The 18,964-nt window shown below is 41.8% G+C and overlaps 1 protein-coding gene across 1 annotated transcript in view; it reads left to right on the top strand.

The window, feature by feature from the left end:
- Positions 1 to 4,749: 4,749 nt before the first annotated feature.
- nlgn2b (neuroligin 2b) overlaps positions 4,750 to 18,964 on the top strand; it is a gene marked incomplete at both ends in the record, with an annotated part of 31,173 nt that continues 16,958 nt past the window's right edge. Inside the window, 3 exons of the mRNA XM_079171239.1 lie at positions 4,750 to 5,266; positions 12,558 to 12,611; positions 17,618 to 17,767. Of these exons, the coding sequence (XP_079027365.1) occupies positions 4,750 to 5,266; positions 12,558 to 12,611; positions 17,618 to 17,767 (721 nt within the window). The remainder of the gene's footprint in view (positions 5,267 to 12,557; positions 12,612 to 17,617; positions 17,768 to 18,964) is intronic.

Genomic DNA, 18,964 nt, shown 5'->3' with positions numbered 1-18,964 from the left:
AGCCCGGTGATTTGTGTGTCAATTTATCCCATTTTATGCGTGTAGATTCACGCTCAATGCCATTTCAGCTCACGGATGGTTGACATGAACAGATGTTCGGGATGTTCGGGTACTACCATTTGCAAGTCACGTGTGAGCGGTTGAGAACAGACCAATTTGTGCTCACCGTAGAGTCTCGCATGCAACATCTGATGCCTCATTGGATTTTAAGCGTGCACGTCATGGCCAGTGCATGCAGGGAGACAAGCATTTAAGAGAACAGTCCGACAGTTTACTTGACCCTCGCCTATGCTGTCTCAGTCAGTAAGGACATTCATTCGGTGTGCATCCCTAGAACTACTGTGCATGTTGAAGGTGTTCTGACCTTGGGTTTGTGCTATATATTCAGTCCCATTTACCGACAGAATACGACGAGTAAGTATAGAAACCGTGAGCAGTGAGCAGTGACAGCAGCTCTGTGTCATTTAATGCTTTTTGAAGCCACAGGCTTCGTACAGTATTCTCTTTACTGTATATTGTATATTGATGTCCAGCTCGTGTCTGCCTTGTTTCCAGTATTCCTCTTGAACTTAGCAACTTACAATACATTCCTCTTACTAATCACTCAATCAATCACTCTCATATCTGCATGTCCGTTGAAGATGAAGCGACAGCCAGCAGACTGTTAAAGCATAAAGATTGTATATAAGGAATAACCACGAGCATGGCTCTGTCTGGAGGTTGTCTTGTTAGTTTAGTCTGTAGTAAAACAGAAGTCTAAAAACTACAATTTGTGTTTTTGTGTCGACTTTTCCTTGGCGAGGAGCAGTGACTTCCCTCTGCTGGTTAACTGGCAACCTCATGGCAGTGTTTCCCATTAATCACCTGGACTGGCGGGCTGCCAAAGACTATTTTGTCCCGCCACAGTTTCATAATAAACTGAAAATATTTGTGTTCTTCTGGCTGGCACTGTCGCATTTCAGTGCCCCCAGTGAGCTGATGCAACTGTTGACCAGACCGTCCTCATTGAGCGGTCTGCGGCAATGTTGACAACCCACCAGACCCGCCTTGAAACGCGGACATTTTCACGTTTACCACACTTTGTGAGTGTGATTATTTTGCTGTGTCATCGCCATTCATATTATTTACAGCCAGCAATGTGTTTATAATTATATTATTTACTGGAGCACAGTGTAAAAATACTATGTTACAAAAAGAAAATGTAATTCAATTAAAAACACAAAAGCATTTGCATCAAAATATACTTAAAGTACCTTAAGTAAAAGTATACTCATTATGCAGAATGGCCGATCTCAAATAATATACAAACGGTAGCCCTATATCATTGGATTATAATGATTTTTTTTAGTTTTCATTACTTTAATTTGCGGCTGGTAAAGCTGGAGCTCATTTTAACTACTTTATATACTTAATAATTAGGCTATACACACGTGTGTAAATGTGACCAAAGAACTCTAAATATGAGACTTCCCGGTTTTGATTGGCAGCCAATCGTTCGGTGCATCTCTACTAACTAGTAACTGATATGAAGTGGAGTTAAAAGTACAATATTTCCCTCTGAGATTTGGTGGACTAGAAGTATAAAGTTACATAAAATGGAAAGTTACAAAACTGTACTTCAGTGCAGTACTTGAGTAGCCTAAATGTGACATTCCACCACTGCTAAAACAAGTGCACAAAATAGTCCACAGCATAAACCTCCTGTAAAAACAAAAGAGCCAGGTTAGCTGTCGACCTGTTTCCACATGTTTTGCTAAGCTTAGCCAACCGTCTCCTGAAAATAGCTTCATTTTTAACAGACAGATATGAGAATGGTATCAATCTTCATCATCTAACTCTCAGCATTTCCCAAAATGTCAAGCTTTAAATGTACTTAGCTGGGTCAACAAGGTAAAGCAAAAATGAACACATTTCCCTCAATTCTTTGCCTCTTTCTACAAATAAGTCTAGTGGCTTCTCTAAATCACGCAGTCTTACCCCCTCACAATGGATCCTTTACTACGTGTAGAGAGTCATGTACTGTGTATAATTCACATTAATGTTTTTCTAAATTGGATTTTCAGCTTGGCTATGTATGCACACTAACTTTCTCGAATGAAAATGCAGGGTGTCCTTACACAACTTCCGTCCTGCTCAGAATGTACTGTGGAGTTGTCATAAGATGGAGTCACTCGGAGGGCTTTAATGAACTGGATATTTTTTCCACACAACTTGCTCCTGTTTTGTCCTTATGAAGTACCACTCACATCACTAACTTTGAACATCCTGCAATGCTGCACGCCATCTTTCAGCTGTCATCCCTCGTGTCTGCTGGCTGGCAGCACAGTGAGGATGTTGCGGAGCTGAGGAGGGGGGGTGGGGGGGTGGCATTCAACCAACAGTTAGCGCCACATAAAGCCTTTATCACACCTAAACGGCTCCGTCTCCCAAAGCCAGAGTGAGATAAGCACTGCCCATTCATCTGTAATGATGTGGAAGCAAGAACCAACTGAAGTGAGTTGAGAGGGAAAGGCTAACTCTGACACAGTGGGGACGGCTGAAAAGGGTGCAAGGCCAATGGGGTTTGCCTCGTTCACTCCTCAGAATGATGTGTTTATTTATTTGGTGTTCTCTGTGGATTCACGTTGATTACAAGGTGAGTGTTGTTTTACACTTCAAAGTGCTGTAATTATGTAGAATATGAAATATGAAGCAGGAGCCACATTACAGCGTGGTGATTGAAAAAGTTTCCCTTTGGACTACAAATTGCATTTTTCCAACAAGACCACATTTTCTCAGATACTTAATGTTCCAACGAAATGGAAGTTAGATGTAATGTGACGTATTTCCCAGCGAAACTAAATACTTGAGTGTTGCACCAACACAAGAGGGATTTAAATCAGCCAAGGACTGTTGGTTCCACATTCACCTCTCTCACCTCTCAGATCAGGAGGAGCACGAGGGAGAGATGAAAGGGACACTTTGCAGCTTCTCAATTGGTTCTGTGTCACTGCAGCGTGGGCAGTACATGCAGATGAACGGCACCCGGCCTCCCTCCATGCCACCAGCACCCCGAGCTCCCTGCTCACCCGCTGGCAAAAGCTTCCCGGTTGCTTTGTGTCAACCGGGAGGTTTTTGCCGTCCCTTGAATGAATTACACCTCAGCCACATCGTTTTGGAAATGAAAAGTTTGCCCACTGATATCAAAACCCACATCTCTTCCTATCTCTCTCCATGTCGCTCTGTTAGCTACTACGAACCACAAACGGGGAAGTGCGAGCGATTTTTTATACGATAATGTGATTCATTTTTATAAACACAGGATGATTCATCAAATATTTGAAACCATTTAACAGAAAAGAAAAGACAGAGACTTTGATGTAAAAGTACACTGATACAGATTTTTGACATATATTCTTTCATATAACAAGAGAAAACAAAATAAAAAAATTGACATGGGATTACACGTGCCTCATTTCACTGGGTCTTTAACCCTGCCTTTCATATGCTCATTGTTAGCTTCTGTTCTCAAGTAATAATTGCAAAACCACCAAGTTCAAGTTCTTCCTAGTTGGACACATTCTGAAGTTCATGTAAAACTTCGAAATTTCCAGCCTATTCCTCCATTTTTTTCCCCAATATTTCTGATAGCATCTTAAAGCAGATTAAAATGAAACTAATGTATTAGTTGTAACTTGTTGACTTTCCAAACCTACCTGGCTACCATTGGTTCTTTTCACAGTTTTCACCTCAGTGTGTTTACAACTCTAAACACAGCTGTGTTGGCGCCCAAACATGCATTAGGGGGAGGCATCACACAAGCCGCTTTTGTAGATGCAATGTACATGGTTATTTGCAAATTCAGCTAGGAGATGAAATTTGGTTAAGTAGAATGGAGCTAGCTGGCTAACAGGACAGTTGAATAACAGGTGCATTAACACAAATGAGCAACCTAGAAAGACACCAATGGATACAGTGAAAGCCATTGTGGTAGACACAGAAGAATGCAACATAGTGGCATATTTACTGGTTTCATATTTAATGAAGACGTTTACTTCGTATTTTAGACACAGTATGTGCTGCACTCACTGCTACACTTATACTGTCAGGAGCAATGATTGTTTAACTATTGGTTCTGTGCATTAAGTCTGCATGGTTGTGTCACAACATAATTCAATTTTAGTCAAACAACTTCACCACAAGTGCTTTAATTCTCACTGACATCACTATTTTCTATTCAAATCAATTGTCTTCAGCACCACTAAATCGAATGAGATGACAGATATACAACCCTTGGTGTAGTTGTGGTAGACAGAATAGCCTCTAACTTTAACCTCGGGGTAATATAAATGTACTACATCTGCAGTCGAGTGTGATTATTCCTTCTCTTTTGATCTAACAGACACTTCATCTTAGGTAGAATCAGCTTACCCATATTGTCCTCTTGTGCCTTTTAAAAAAACAAAACACTGACAGGGTTTAAAGAGCACACTTATTCACACACTGACTCAAACCTGCAACCTGTCTGTGTCTTCCAGGTGTAATTGGCTTCCTGACTGCAGCCCTGGATCCATCAGGAGTTCCAAAGAGAAAGACGGATGAGACCGCAGAGTCTACCTGAGAATGCTACCTGTTCCTCCGGCTCACCATGTCACCATAGGAAAACCGTTAAGCTGCCCCCTTTCCACAAATCCTCTTTTTTCCTTTGTTATTTCCCATTACCCACTGAGTTTGTGACCCCTCTCTGCACACAGCTGAAGTCCTAGTGATATGACTAAAAGAGCCTTTATTTTGGACATGTTGTTTTTTCCCCTCACTGCTGCCAGCCACCAAGGCTATGGTGGGAAGCGTCATTATAATTCTCAGCAGATTGCTAATCACTGTCTGCTGTGGCTCTTGGGACTAGTGCTACACCTCACCGTCTCCTCCTGTCAACGAGTTGACCTGAAACACCCCATAGTGTCCACTGGCTATGGAAAGATACGTGGCATCAAGAAGGACCTCAACAATGAGATCTTGGGCCCCGTGGAACAGTACTTAGGTGTGCCGTATGCCACGGCACCTGTTGGCGAGCGCCGCTTCCAGCCTCCTGAAGCTCCAGGCTCCTGGCAAGAGATTCGCAATGCCACCAATTTTGCACCAGTGTGTCCCCAGAATGTCCACGGTGTTTTACCTGAGATCATGCTCCCAGTGTGGTTCACAGACAACCTGGACGCTGCAGCGACCTATGTTCAGAACCAGAGTGAGGACTGCCTTTACCTCAACATCTACGTACCAACTGAAGATGGTGAGTGGGACAAAACTTTCATACTAGATATAGGAAGAGATTAAGTTGGTCTTGGCCTGTTAAACACATGTGCATTTAAAGTGGGTCAGCAGGAAGTGAGTGTAAGAGTGAAATCCCAAGTGTTCCTGCAAAGATTAGTGTGTGTCACAACTGTTTCAGAGCAGCTTGTACTTTTCTCATCATTTTAGAAATTCCAGATATCTGATCAGTTAGTCCGGATTATATTCACTGGAAAAAGAGCTCTTAGCGTGAGCCAAAAGACACCCTGGAGATTACCAAATATATTCTCTGATAATCTCCTGGTTTTGTATTAATGCCAGTCCCAATTAGTATTGGTTTCTCAATTACTATTGGTCTAGTGGTTTTCTAGACGCAAATACTGCAGCATCATCATCGCAAATGCAATCTTTCTTGTGCTAACACTCTGTTAAGCGATTAGATAACAATTTGCTTTTAATTAACATTTCATCAGATATTCAAAATTCATACAGAACATGCTCTGCTAACTAGCTGCTCTTTGTACCAATTAGCCACATCGTAACATGCTATGTTTAAGCTGGACTAACACTAATTTGCTTAATGCATGAACATGATATCTTCACAATACTAACTGTGTTAGCTTGCTAACATTAACATTTTTCATGAGCAGTGCAGAATAAGTGATATATGTTTTGAGTGACTGAACAAAGTTAGCTGCTGGTGTAGTAAATCACACAGTGACTCACAGACACCATTATCATTTTGTTACTTCAACCAAATAGGAGTCAAATTATTCTCGTACAAGTCCCTACGTTTAGGAAGTTTCAGAAAATTGTGAAAGCACAATTTTTCTTTATGCTGTTTCTGATATTCTATTAATTTCTTGTTTTGTTGTCAAATTTGTCAAAGTGTACATCACTCTACTTTGTTTTAATACAGTCATAGTTGTATAGAGATTCCTACAGTAACTAGCTAGCATTACCAACGCTAACACCAGTACTGTCTTTCGGCTAGGAAAACCAATGACGGTGTAGCAGCTACGTTACGAGAAAATATAGCAAATATAATACATTGACTTGGACAACCTTTCTTCTCATATTCTGTTCATTTCTTTTTTCTAAAATGTGTCACATTGGGCTCCTTCATTCACTGTTTTCTATAAACCCCCTACAGTAACTAGCTAGCATTACTCACGCTAACATAACTATGACCCTATATGAGACCATTAGTACAGTTTTTTTTTTTTAAACGTCAAACCATCACCACCATATTCACACTGGTCCTTAGCTGTAAATCATATGAAGAGCGACTTTGTGCGTAAATGAACGTCCCTGATCATTTTTACTGCCATTTTCGCATCACCTAATATTATGAATAATTATTTCATTCTAAATCATTTTCATTTACAAGAGATATACATTTTATAAATCACAATTTTTTAGTTGTATGCATGTGTTATTGAAAACATACACGCTATTTTTTATTTTCTTTACTTCTTTTCCTTGCCTCTCATAAGTAAAAAAAATGTACGTTAGCCTTTCCTATTAGATTCAATGTTATAAATCATCTATAATTACAAGAAGAATATGAACTTTCAGGCTGCTTCAGGTGGCTCAAATGTGTGTTGCAGATATTAATGTTAAATTAAAGACTATGGAAGAAATTCTGCAAATTGACTTGGCGACCCTAATAAAATCTCCTCCCAACCAGGTGTTTGGAAAGGACTTCCAGAGTATATGAATAAGGCTTAGTTTACTTTTAATTGTGAACATGTAAGCTGGACTAACTTGCATATTTGTATAATGTCAGTTAGCTATGGGACTAACATTCACATTGACATATTGTATTATTGTTAAATATGTACTAGATACTTTTAAAGACCATTTTATTCACATGCCAGTTTCATTGTTTGAATGGAATGAGGCTTTTTTTGTTTGTTGTTGTAGCAGCTGGGTTAGGGGGAAAAAACTGATTCAATAAATTGCCAAATATAATCTTGTTTAGGCCTCCTGGGGTAAAATTAGCCCAAAACTGAAGATCACTATAAAGCAAAACCTCCACCTTTCCATTGGCTATCTGGGTGTGCTTCTTGCATTAATGATCCAGTGGAGAGCGTTTGAGAAAGCAGATGGGCAGGTAAAAGAACACAGGATCAAAGTGTAACTTTGGAGGCAAAGCATATGCTACTTATGATAGTAAGCAAGGCTAATGATGAAATGTTAAAAAGCCCATGATTAATGGGCTCACCTGAGAGTTACGTGAGAGTATGCAAGAAAATGTTTATGCATTCCTGCTCTTATACTGTATGAAGTCTAACTCCAGGATTAGTCTAGAGTCGTGCACAACTTTGTTGTAGTTTAGCACTAACGCTGAAACCATAACCTACTTAGCCAGATTGTGTCAGTGTTGCAGATTATTTCTTTTTGTTGATGAATGCTCTGTGGCCCAACAAAAAGATGGAAACAGATTAATTGCTAGTGGAAAATATGAAATATTACTGCAGTATTAAGAGAGACCAGAGCACCAGAGATGCTGTGAAGAAGAAATTAAAAAATGGAAAACCTCAAACCATTTGAACTAAAGTGTACATACAGTGCGCTTACAGTGTGTATGCTCTACGCTACTTATTATGTCACACACTCTCTGAGGGGCTGACGTAGTGTTATTCCCAGGGGACAAGGTGTGCAAATGAGTGAGACTGATTTAACATGTAGCCCTGTCTGCTTGTCAGAATCTGTCACTTATTGTCAGGGGTCACTGCTTACACAAGGCTGATGCTGTCCCCAAGGATATGTTTTGCCCTGTGTGTGAGAGAGACATAGAGACTGAAGGAGACTGAAATGCCCCTGAAATCAAACACACCACATTTGACACGTAACTGCTGTCAGAATCTCACAAATAGTTTTCACGGTGTTAGTTAGACTTGTGATGATGTCACAAGTACCAGCTTTAAAAGAGAGAAATCTTTGGTCATTGTTTATTTGGAGTTCAACGCTCCAAAACTCAGCTAGTCTGAGCGACTTGGTGGCCGAGTGGTACAGAACATGCCGTATAACCGGGCTTGATTCTGGCCTTGGGACCTTTTGTTGCGTGTCCCACTATTGGATGGATTGCGATGAGATTTCCAACAGAGATCCATGTCTTTCTTAGGGATAATGTTTAATCACTTTGGTGCTACCTGACTTTTATAAAACACAAACAAACATCATTTTGATATGTCCAATATTTGGGTCTATGTCCAAATGACATTGACATTCTCCATCAGTTTCAGTTGTACTTTGTGTTTAATGCTAACTAGGTTTGGTGAACACATTATACCTTCTAAACATCAGCATTTAGTTCAAAGCCATACTATGCCTGTAAGTACAGCCTAACAGAGCTTGGAGTGTGGCTGTAGACTCTTGGTGGCGTTTCAGCTAGACTAAGCAGATTTAGCTAGTAGGTTAGTTTGCTAACTTGGTCACAGTAAGTGATGGTCAAGCATTTTTCTAATGGAGGATGTCAGGGTTGTGCTGTGCTATGTTTGGCAGTGAGCGGTTGCATTGCCACTGATGGCGGATGTAGGTGGGCCAAAATGAATTGGCAGCAAAGAATCATACTGCCTGGATCAAAATGTTTTTGTGCCAAATCTGGCCGACTCGACTCAATTTTGACACATTTTTAATCTCCATAGTACAACATTACGTATTATCTTCCCATTCTCAGACAAATTCACCGGCAAAAGAAAATTCACAGCTCTCTTGTCTTTCTGCATCTGTTCACCCCCTCCTGCTCTCTCCTCCCTGAAATCCTCCCTGCTTCTTCTTTCTTCTCTCCCCTCTCCTCCATCTTTATGCAGATGGCGGTAGAAGGGGTCACTGTTCTGAATGCAAATGAGCTCTGTGCCCTTCCCCACCAGGCCACTATGTAGCCTGCAACTTCTTCAATTCAAATGAAATCCAAATAACTCCTTAGAATGATGTAAATAACACAAATGTTCTTGTGGGTTGAACAGTGACTTTCACTCTCCCTTTATCTCCCTCCTGCTCCTTACCTCCTTTTACAGTGCTCTTCCCTAACTCCCCTATGTAGCCAGGCTGCGAGGCAAGAGAACTGTCTCACTGCATTCCTGTTTCCTCAAGACACTCTTCGGCTACGGGCCTAAGATCCTTCATTTTTATTGCCGCTAGAGCAGCCATTTACTGTGCTCTTTATTAAAAAACATATTTCAGGACGCAGGACAGTGGAGGCGGATGCTGAGGGCACAGTAGAAGAGATGGAGAGCAGAAGGACAGGACTGCATGTGCTGGGAGCTGCTGCCTGGATGCAAAGGGGGGGTTGAACCAGAGCTGTGTCTGACACCTTGTCAAGCAGACAGGCCACCATAGACATGACATACTGCAGCTTCATCCCGTTTACCGCACTGAGGAAATAGAGAGGGACGGGAGGCAGCTTGCGTTCTGGCCACTAGCTCACTGAACCGAACAGAAATGCTGTTGACTGAGAGATGGAGCTGCATTAGGTCAAACAGCACTGGGACCACCCAAGCCAAATGCTCCTGCGTAGGCCAATGCATTTATGTGACCAGTGGCCCATTACATTATGAGACAGTCAACCTACCGGCAGGCTTCTCTACTGAGGCAGAAGGGAGAGATGTTTTTTTTAAAGTGTGTCTGTTTCCCTTCGGCTACATCCTACTTTTTGTCTTGTCTAATCCATTATAGTATGCATTCAAAAGTCAGAAGTTTGTTGTCAGAAGTTAAGACCTAGATACTGCCATGAGCATTTCTTTCAAAGCAAATCACCCACATAGCAATGTGATCTATTTCTGTAGAGGAATGACAGCAGTAAGATAGCCACAATATACTGACAACCAGCACAGAAATGAGTCATGCATTAGTCTAACAATGGAAATATAGCTTATAAAAAAATCTGATGATTAATTCATTGTTTAAATAAATCTTTTTTGGGCCATGCTAGACATTGCACTTGGGATGGCAATGTCCTTCGGTTGGTCTACCACTTTGGTGCAGACATATCTCAACAGCTGTTGGACGGATTGCCATGGCATTTGATTCACACAGTCATGTTCCCCACACGATGAATTGCAACAACAAAGGTGATGCCCTGACTATTCATCTAGCGGCATCATCTGGTCAAAAGTTTAAAAAATGTCAATGCTTTGGTTTATAAGCATACCTGCAAAACTAATGGCATATCCATCAACCTCAGCTTCTGTTTGGCGGGAACATGAGCAGACCTACGTTTGATAAATGCCCACATGTGCCCACATGCGGCCCACACCTCACTGAGATCTGAACTCAGGCCACCTCGGCACGTGGTCTGGCTTATCGGATCTAAATGCGAGCAAGATCCGATGGCTGAGCGTACGTACTTGATAGTTAATGCATCCTGGCATAATCGGATGACAGACGTCACATTGAAAAGACAAGCGTAACCACAGCCTTCGTCTTGTTGAACTGTTGATCTCACAAGACTTTACTCGGGTCTCTGGAAAATTGTGAAGGGCTATTTTACAGACCCAACAATCAAGAGTAATAAAGTCAACAGTACTTCTTCTTTGTCATTTTGTCAGTTGTTCAGTTTTAAACTTAGGTTAATGTGAGGTGCCCTTGTGCAGTCTTAAGATTAGGTCGGATGGCCCGTTACAAAGTGCGACTGTCTGTTTGAGCGGAGCTTATCCTCACGTATAGTTTAGCTCTGTATTAGGCATTAGAGAACGAATGAAATCAGAGAAGTCTCCATTAAGCGGCGAGGTGTGGCTTTAAAGTGGTGCTAAGTAGTGGGGAAGTGCTGACAAGACGGAGGACTTCTGTGCCTCACTATCCATTACCGGTCTGTCTACCCGTCTGCGCCATAGCCGGGGACCAACTACTGTACCATCTCCCTTCAGAGCAGGAAGTGCTCTCTGGATCAGGCGCCTGTATGCTGGTACTCATAGGATGCAGCAAATCCATTCAGCATTGATCCTTTTCCATTTCGACGGAAGATAAACATTTTATATCAGGAAACCATATTCATAGAGAGGGATGGTTGAAAATGCGGCGGTAGAGTGCAGCGATGCTCTTTGTCAATAGACGCAAAGCAGTGTGAAAAGGGTATGTGCCGTCACTTCACTGTGAGGGTTCTAGCAGAATGGTAGAAACGGACATGTCAGCAGAACTCTGGCAGAGTGATGAACCCCTTGGCAACCCAACGTAGAGTATTCGTTAATATGAGAGGCGGCAACGCCTCCCCACCGGAGAGCAGGGAATGTGCTGCTGGGTGGGTACGGGGAGGAGAGCAACACATGATAAGGACACTGTTAGCATGCTTTGTGTAGCGCGTGGAGGTTTAATGTGTGTGGGCCTGCGTGTACGTGTGTGTGTGTGTGTGAACGTGAGTTTGTTTTAATAGCTTTCTCTAAGACGTGCCTATGCAGACAGTGACTGAGAGCGACACAGAACGCATCGGTAATTGTGGGCTGAAGAACAAATAAACTAATGGGATCCTTATCAGTTAAGACTTACAGAGGTTGACGTGCCAGGGCGTCGGTTGGTCACTGTGATAAATGCTTGTTTTTGTCCGTGCCCTATGGAGCATTTAACTGGCGTTACCATTAAAGCTTAATGTGGGGCTCCTCTTTGACCTTGGTGAGGGGAATCCTGTCACAAGACTTTGCAGTGCGGTGGAAATATCAAAAACAGCTCCCTATTTGCTAATTTGGAAGTAAAGACTCCCATTTCAGGCTATATGCCAGAATTTCTCTGTGCACAATGAGCACACGTAGTCACATGTATTCAGGATGCGTATCTGTGCCTGCCCTTGTGTTCGTGTGTCTTCAGTGTTGTGTTTTGACATTCAAGATCGTGCAGGGACTTTTTGCCTCAGGACTGCAACACTGTCCTGAGCTGGAGCAGGATACAGAGAGTCTTGGCATTCCTTGGCCTTTTCTGACCGAAGAGAGTGATGGCTTGATTCTGCTCATTGATTTTTCTTTACAGAGCAGCGGCGTGTCAGGGCGGATAGGGAGAAGGGTTGAGGAGAAGTCGTCTCTGGGGTCATTTCAAGGCAGTGCGTGACTAGATCCAGCAGTTAAAACTGATGTGTTTGGGGTTATCTTTTGAGGAAACGGGTGTGCAGTCCTTGTAAACATTTGTCTCTAGCTGTGCATAGCCACTGAAACGTAACGGAGCATCTAATCTTTTGCTATTTTCCTCTTTTAATCTTCTCTTGCTTCTCTGCTTTGTTTTTGCTGCAAATGCAATCTTTTTGAATTTTGTCTCTTGTCCCCCCCCCCCCCCCCCCCCCCCCCCTCTTTTCTGAACCTCAGGTCCGCTCACAAAAAAACAAGATGAGTCTACAATGAACAGACCCAGGGATGAAGGTATTTTAATTGCATGTTTTTTTTCTTCCTCGTGCCCCATTTTTTAAGCTCTGTGGGGAATTTTGTGTTTGTATCTATATTAATAATCACCTTAGACTCATCACTCTTATGTGCACATTACATTATCCATTGTTGAGTGCTGTTATAACAGCACACACATCTGCCATGCCTTCTCACTGGCACACCGTGAGCTAAAATGCATGAAGACAGAGCTACATATAAAGTAGTTTTTCTTCATTCCCCACAAATTCTGCTTTTTGGGTACCTGCACAGGGAGCTAATTTACTTTCCTTTCTCAGTTGCTATGTGGTTGATCAACCACACGCTGATGTTCTGACTATCCTGTGTGATGCATCACTGAAAATCAATACTCAAGCCTTTTTCACCGGCACTTTCATTTTTGTACTATACTCCTTATGAAATGGTCTGCTGATTTATTGTCCTTCATAATGTTATTGGGCTTTCTCCAGTTCTTCATTTTCAAAGAAGACGAAAAAAACGGAGGATTTCTGCATATTTCTGCTCTTGCTGTACATTTTCAAGTTCACTGCAGTCGTATGGAGATGCTCTCACGACTTTTTACTGATGCAGCCAAAATCAATGCAGACAGTGTGTGCATCTGTTTCTGTCCGCGTGCCCAGACATACTGTATATTACATAGCATTATGCATGCATAGAGTGCATTGCATTTACATTTGTGCACTGTGTGTTTACTCGAGTGCAGTACATGTGCAAATCTACGCCTGAGTGCATGTGCTCTAATTTGTGCCAATGTGTGTGGTTTTTCTTCTCTTTTTTTTTTTTGTATTTTGAGCTCTGTGCTATTTGGGTATTGAATTCTCTCTCCCTTGCATCTCTAATTGCTATGGTTTAAAAAGAGACAGATGTAGCTAATCCAATTGTGTGGTTTCTTAACGGTGAAAACAGAAGGAAGGATTCATGCAGGATTGCCAAGGAGAGGAGCAGAATGATAGAATAGAGATGAAAGAAAAGGAAAAGCTGAGCACTGCGAGAGCACAGGGGAGGGCAATGAGGGGGATAGAAGGGAAAAAAAATAGTCATAATGAAGACAAGTGCATGATGAAATGACATTTACAAAGCTTTGAAAGTGAGAGAGATGTAGAGAAAGAGAGATTGAGAGGGTGGATGAGTAGGAGACTGGTAGAGCTTGACATTTATGCCAACACCTGATGGGTCCTGACAGGATCAGGAGGGCTGGATTCCTCGCTTATAATTGCTCAGGTATGGATTGGACGCAGGTTCCCAAATATTGTTGGAAAATACTATTATTAGCATCTTGTTTGTGGAAGTTCTTTTTAAGAGCCTGCATTGCTTGGGCTTGGATTTGGATGCAAAAATTATTCAATTGCTGAGTCAGACTGAAACTTTTACGCCCCAAATCAATTGAGATTTCCATAAGAGAATGAATGAGAGAGGCCCGGAATAATGGAAAAGCAGAAAGTAGGCAGTTTCTTTTGGGAGGTAAGACATAACATTGAGAATAGAAGTGAGGGGGGGTGGGGGGGGGGGGGGGGGGATAGTATCAGGTTAAGTAGAAGAGGAGTGCATAATTTGCCAGTGTTTTGGAGGCGGGCAGGAAAGACAGAGAGCTCCTTGTTGGCCGTATCGGCCTTGGATTTGGGCTGAGTGAAACACTTTCAACCCTGCGACCCTGCAACCCTAATCACCCCTCTGTTTGTGCTGAGCTCCCTCCAATCATTGTACCGTGTCCCTCACTTCAACACACATCCAACTCTCCTTCCATTTTTATTTCTTTATCGCTCTTTGTTGCAGAAAAGTGATTATCTCATGCAAATGGTGTCATATGTTCCATTTTTTGTTAACGCCAGAGTTCGCCAAGCCAGACGGCTTGCCAAAATACCACGTGTCCCATTTTATAGAATCATAAACCAGACAGATATTATTATTACGCTTACCTGATGAAAGTTCAAAGCCCCCAAAATATTGTCGGAATATGGTGCGTACAAGTGATGAGATATAAACTGCCAGAAGTTTTCTTCTTTTGCACCACTTAGACCTTTTCCTATTCACCTTTCATTAAGGCATTGTAGGTATGCATGAGCTTTTTATCTTTTATTCCAAAATGAATGGATTTTTTTATTTCCATTTATTTCCTTTTTTGGGGGGCTTACTCCTAGCCTCTATTGGGCTTGGCAAATATTTCAGTTATAACTTTAATGTTTCCGACTTATTAGGAAAAAAATATTTTCACTCCCTCTTTTATCATTAGTATGATAATTTACAAAAGCTGAAAGTGAAGCATAACTGGTTGATCTGTTAATGTTAAAATTGCAAGCTGCTCGATTTTTACTGTCCTGTACAGCAATGGATACCAATTTAACTTTGACAAAAGAAAAACACTATCGTCTTTCAGCGTTTTGGAAAAACCAATGATAGAAAGTCTCAAAGAGGTAATAAATATTATGCTCAAGGCTAGTGGAGCAGAGGCTAGCTTGAAAAGGGTGCTCTCTACTAGAAGCACAATTCGTAGATCCAAATATAAATAAAATACTATAAACTCTTCTGTCAGTACTTAACTCAACTTTATTTATGTGGAACTTTACACACAATAGAGTTCATGAGTGTTTGATGAAGTGCTTTAGAGCACGCAGAGGGAAAAAATGTATTGACAGCCTACTAAACATTTAAATTTAAAGGAAAAGGACTCCACCGATTTTAACGCATCAAAGTCTGTTTACAGATGTTGGAAATACTGCTGCTGCTGAGTCCGTGCTGATTGGGGCTGAAGACAAGTTTGAACATTTGGTGGAGTTAGAAAGAAGTGAACATACCAGACCTCTGTCGCTCGCTCCTACTAGTTTAACACACCTGAATCCCCAACCCAGCTGTTGGCAGTCGAGTTGCATTGTGGGTAGTGGGTATTGTAGGCGTCTGACCAGGAGGAAGAATGTGTGGAATACAAAAAGACTATTTCTCTAGCACTCTTTTAAATCGTTTTTGATGTTTGACAGGTGAGTGCATCAAATATTCTACCAATCTGCAGACTAAATCGGTACAAAAATGAATTTATTCCATTCTCCATCAAAAGTATCTGCCTGAATATGATATCATTTTATTGGGGACTAATATATTGTGACTTGATTATTTATTTTCTGTGTTGATCACGCCTGTTTTATTTTTGTATTATTCGTAACTATTGTCGACATGCGTATTTCAGCATGTTTATGCATGAGTGTATATATGATCTATGTTCTATGCGTGCATGTGGATTGCGATGCTGGCAAGTGTATTGTGTGTTGCAGCGGTTGGAGCCCAAGCCAAATTTCTTTGCGGGACAATTAAGTATATCTTATCTTATCTCATCTTAAATATGTTTACATCAGTAATCTTAACACAGCAGTGAAATAGTATTTTAATAGTTCAACAAAATACTGAGTGGGCCTTTAAAATGGCTGCTACATGTCATAGCTGAAGTTGGTTTTCTCTCAGGATTTAATTTATGGTGTGAGTGTTACTGTGAGGCCTGCTGTTATGTCACTCCTCTATACAGCCCTGGTAATGCCGGGATAATTGAACTTGTTTACATATCCTCTGGGAAATCAGCCGAGCTACAGAATACACCAGAGAAGAGCAGAAAAAGAGCAGCACGTCAGAGTGTATGACTGAAAATCTTTATTTTTAGCCAGTCTGCTTGTGTCATACGTTTGATCCATAAAAGATCTCTCCGTGTGTGAAGCCATATGTGCCATTTTTCCATGTTCCCCCTGTGTGTGTGTGTGTGTGTGTGTGTGTGTGTGCGCGCGACTGTGAGTGACGCACCCAAGTGCATGTGTAACCTGAGATTCAGGTGGTGATGCAGGCGGGTGTGCAAATACGTGAGTAGAATTTGTTACCACGGCAACAGGCATTCAGTGAGTCGGTGCAATGGAATGGCTGGTGCAGTTCTATTAGCGAGAAGCAGTTTCCATAGCGACTCAACATCGCAGCTGCCTATGCAAGAGTTTGTGTGTGTGTGTGTGTGCGCGCGTGTGTGTGTGTGCGTGTCTCTGTATGAATCCTGTGTGAATTTGAGTGTTCATTAGCGTACCTCGCTATGTATGACTTGCTTTGTAACATTTCAGATTTTTTCATCCTTCCTATCGTGTTTTTTTTGGTGTGAACCTCCCATCCATGTCTCTACCCCCGTCAGTTCTCTTACACTGCCCTATTTTCATCTCCTTCCTCTCGCCGTCTTACTCCCCTTTATCTCTCTTTCTCTCTTCCTATCTGCATCTCTCTCTCTCTCTCTCTCTCTCTCTCTCTCTCTCTCTCTCTCTCTCTCTCTCTCTCTCTCCCCCATCTCTGAGTGCTGAAGCTCATCAGGGTAAACAGATGCTGTGGCTGTTATTTATGTTTCCACTTGGTCTGGCTTTCATACAAATTATCCACAGGCCTTGCACAGTGCAGACGCTCAGCCTAACTGGGCTGCACTGGCAGCTCTCGCAGCCTTATCCACGCTCAAACACTCAGACCATACCACAGACGCTGCAAAGTGGGGGGGATTTGAAGGGGGGGGGGGGGGGCACACAGGCTGACAGAATGAACCATAGCAACACACTGATGGGCACAAAGACACCAATAACAGAGAGGGCATCAGAACTGGCTGCACCATTTGCTCCACACATAGAGGGGTATACGAGTTTGGGAATGTACCATCACGGGCACAGGAAGAGGAGAAACAGACGTTTCAGCCCAGTGGGGCTGACATTAAATACTTACTGCCAACTCAAAGGCAGCACACTGAAAACGTATCTTTATCCTTTTTGCTGAAGTGAATCACTGGCTGTAGCATGTTAGAAAAAGCTGCATCATTTTGGATCTTTTTACTTCGTTGACTGCTGCAGTAACTGAGTTTGAAGTGGGTAGACTACCTGTTGCCTGTGGACACTCAACAGAAACTGTTAATACGTGTGGGTGTGTGGTTTTTACCAAAGAATAAATGAACATGAAAATAATGAACACCATTGTTTGTCTGTGTCGCGCAGATATTCGGGATCGTCGTAAGAAGCCGGTGATGCTGTTCATCCACGGGGGCTCCTACATGGAGGGCTCAGGGAACATGTTTGATGGCAGCGTCCTCGCTGCCTATGGAAATGTCATCGTGGTCACCATGAACTATCGGCTCGGCGTGCTCGGTAAGTTTGGTGTGCCACACATCCTGCAGGCCTTATCGGGTTAGGGTTAGCTTCTGATGCAAATGTTTACAGACTTTACTTGAGACGTGTCATCTCACCTTTACCGGCCCCTGCGTCAGACAGCTGATGTCTATCGAAATATGTGTTTGAGAATTGGTGGTACAATGCACTGTATGGAACACCCACATTAAAAAACATTTATTTGCAGGCTCCTGTAGTCCAAATACTGTAGGTGTTACTCTACGCTAACATCACAAGGCATATGAATGTCAGTTTACACTTGTAATGGCGTGTACTGTAATGCTATTTGAATGTTTGACATAAAGCATGCCACTCATCTTAAATTATTTCAGCAGTGTTGACATGCTACAGCAAAAAGAACATGTAGGGGAAAGTGCAAACATCATGCACAAAAGAGGTATGAATGGTGAGTGTCCCAAGGGAGCTATACTGTGCAAGATAATATCCCATCAAAGCAAAAACAGACATTGCTAAAGCAGATGACATTGCTTTACCAGTGTTATCTTTTTAAATATATCTTTTTTTGTGTTTATCTTTCTTGTGAATACCATTCGTGCACAAGCAAAAATATTACTTCCTAAAACATTTACATCCCCTTTCAAATTTTGATGATGAATGATGAATTATATTTTCCCCTTTCTTGTCTACAACATATGATGTGGTAATAACTATAAACCTAAAACAGAGATCCAAAGCTGAGCCTTTGCTTCAAGGATGTCTACGAATCCTCTTACATTTAGAAATGGGTTTCAGTGCAAATGTTGAAAACCGCACAATAGAAATGTTTTAAACTTGAAATAGTTGAGTATGAAACATAGGCTCAATGTCGCTGCCCTTCGCGGTGGAAGTAAGTTTAACAAAGTACACTGTGATAGATTTACCTGTTGCTTGATGCAAATGTTACGCTTAAGCACAAATTAAGACTAAAATCCAGCAGTGAAAGCTCCTATTAGTTTCACGAATATGCACGTCATCTATTGTCAGTGTTACTCTGTCGTCATCATCATCAAGTGGCATGTCAGCCAGAAGAGATACAAATATAGTCTGCACAAAGAGGGAGAGGAGGTTGATTGCCACAAAAACGAGCAGATCAGTTGCAAAAATCAAATGTTCCATGCTCCACAGTGTGTGTGCTAGTTTAACTAAAAAAGTGAACATAGTGATTTATTTCAGTCG

This window comes from Pholis gunnellus (assembly GCF_910591455.1).
Source record: "Pholis gunnellus genome assembly, chromosome: 13".
Classification (NCBI taxonomy): Eukaryota; Metazoa; Chordata; class Actinopteri; order Perciformes; family Pholidae; genus Pholis; species Pholis gunnellus.
Note: the sequence above shows the minus strand (reverse complement) of the source record. Positions and strands in the feature narration are given on the sequence as shown.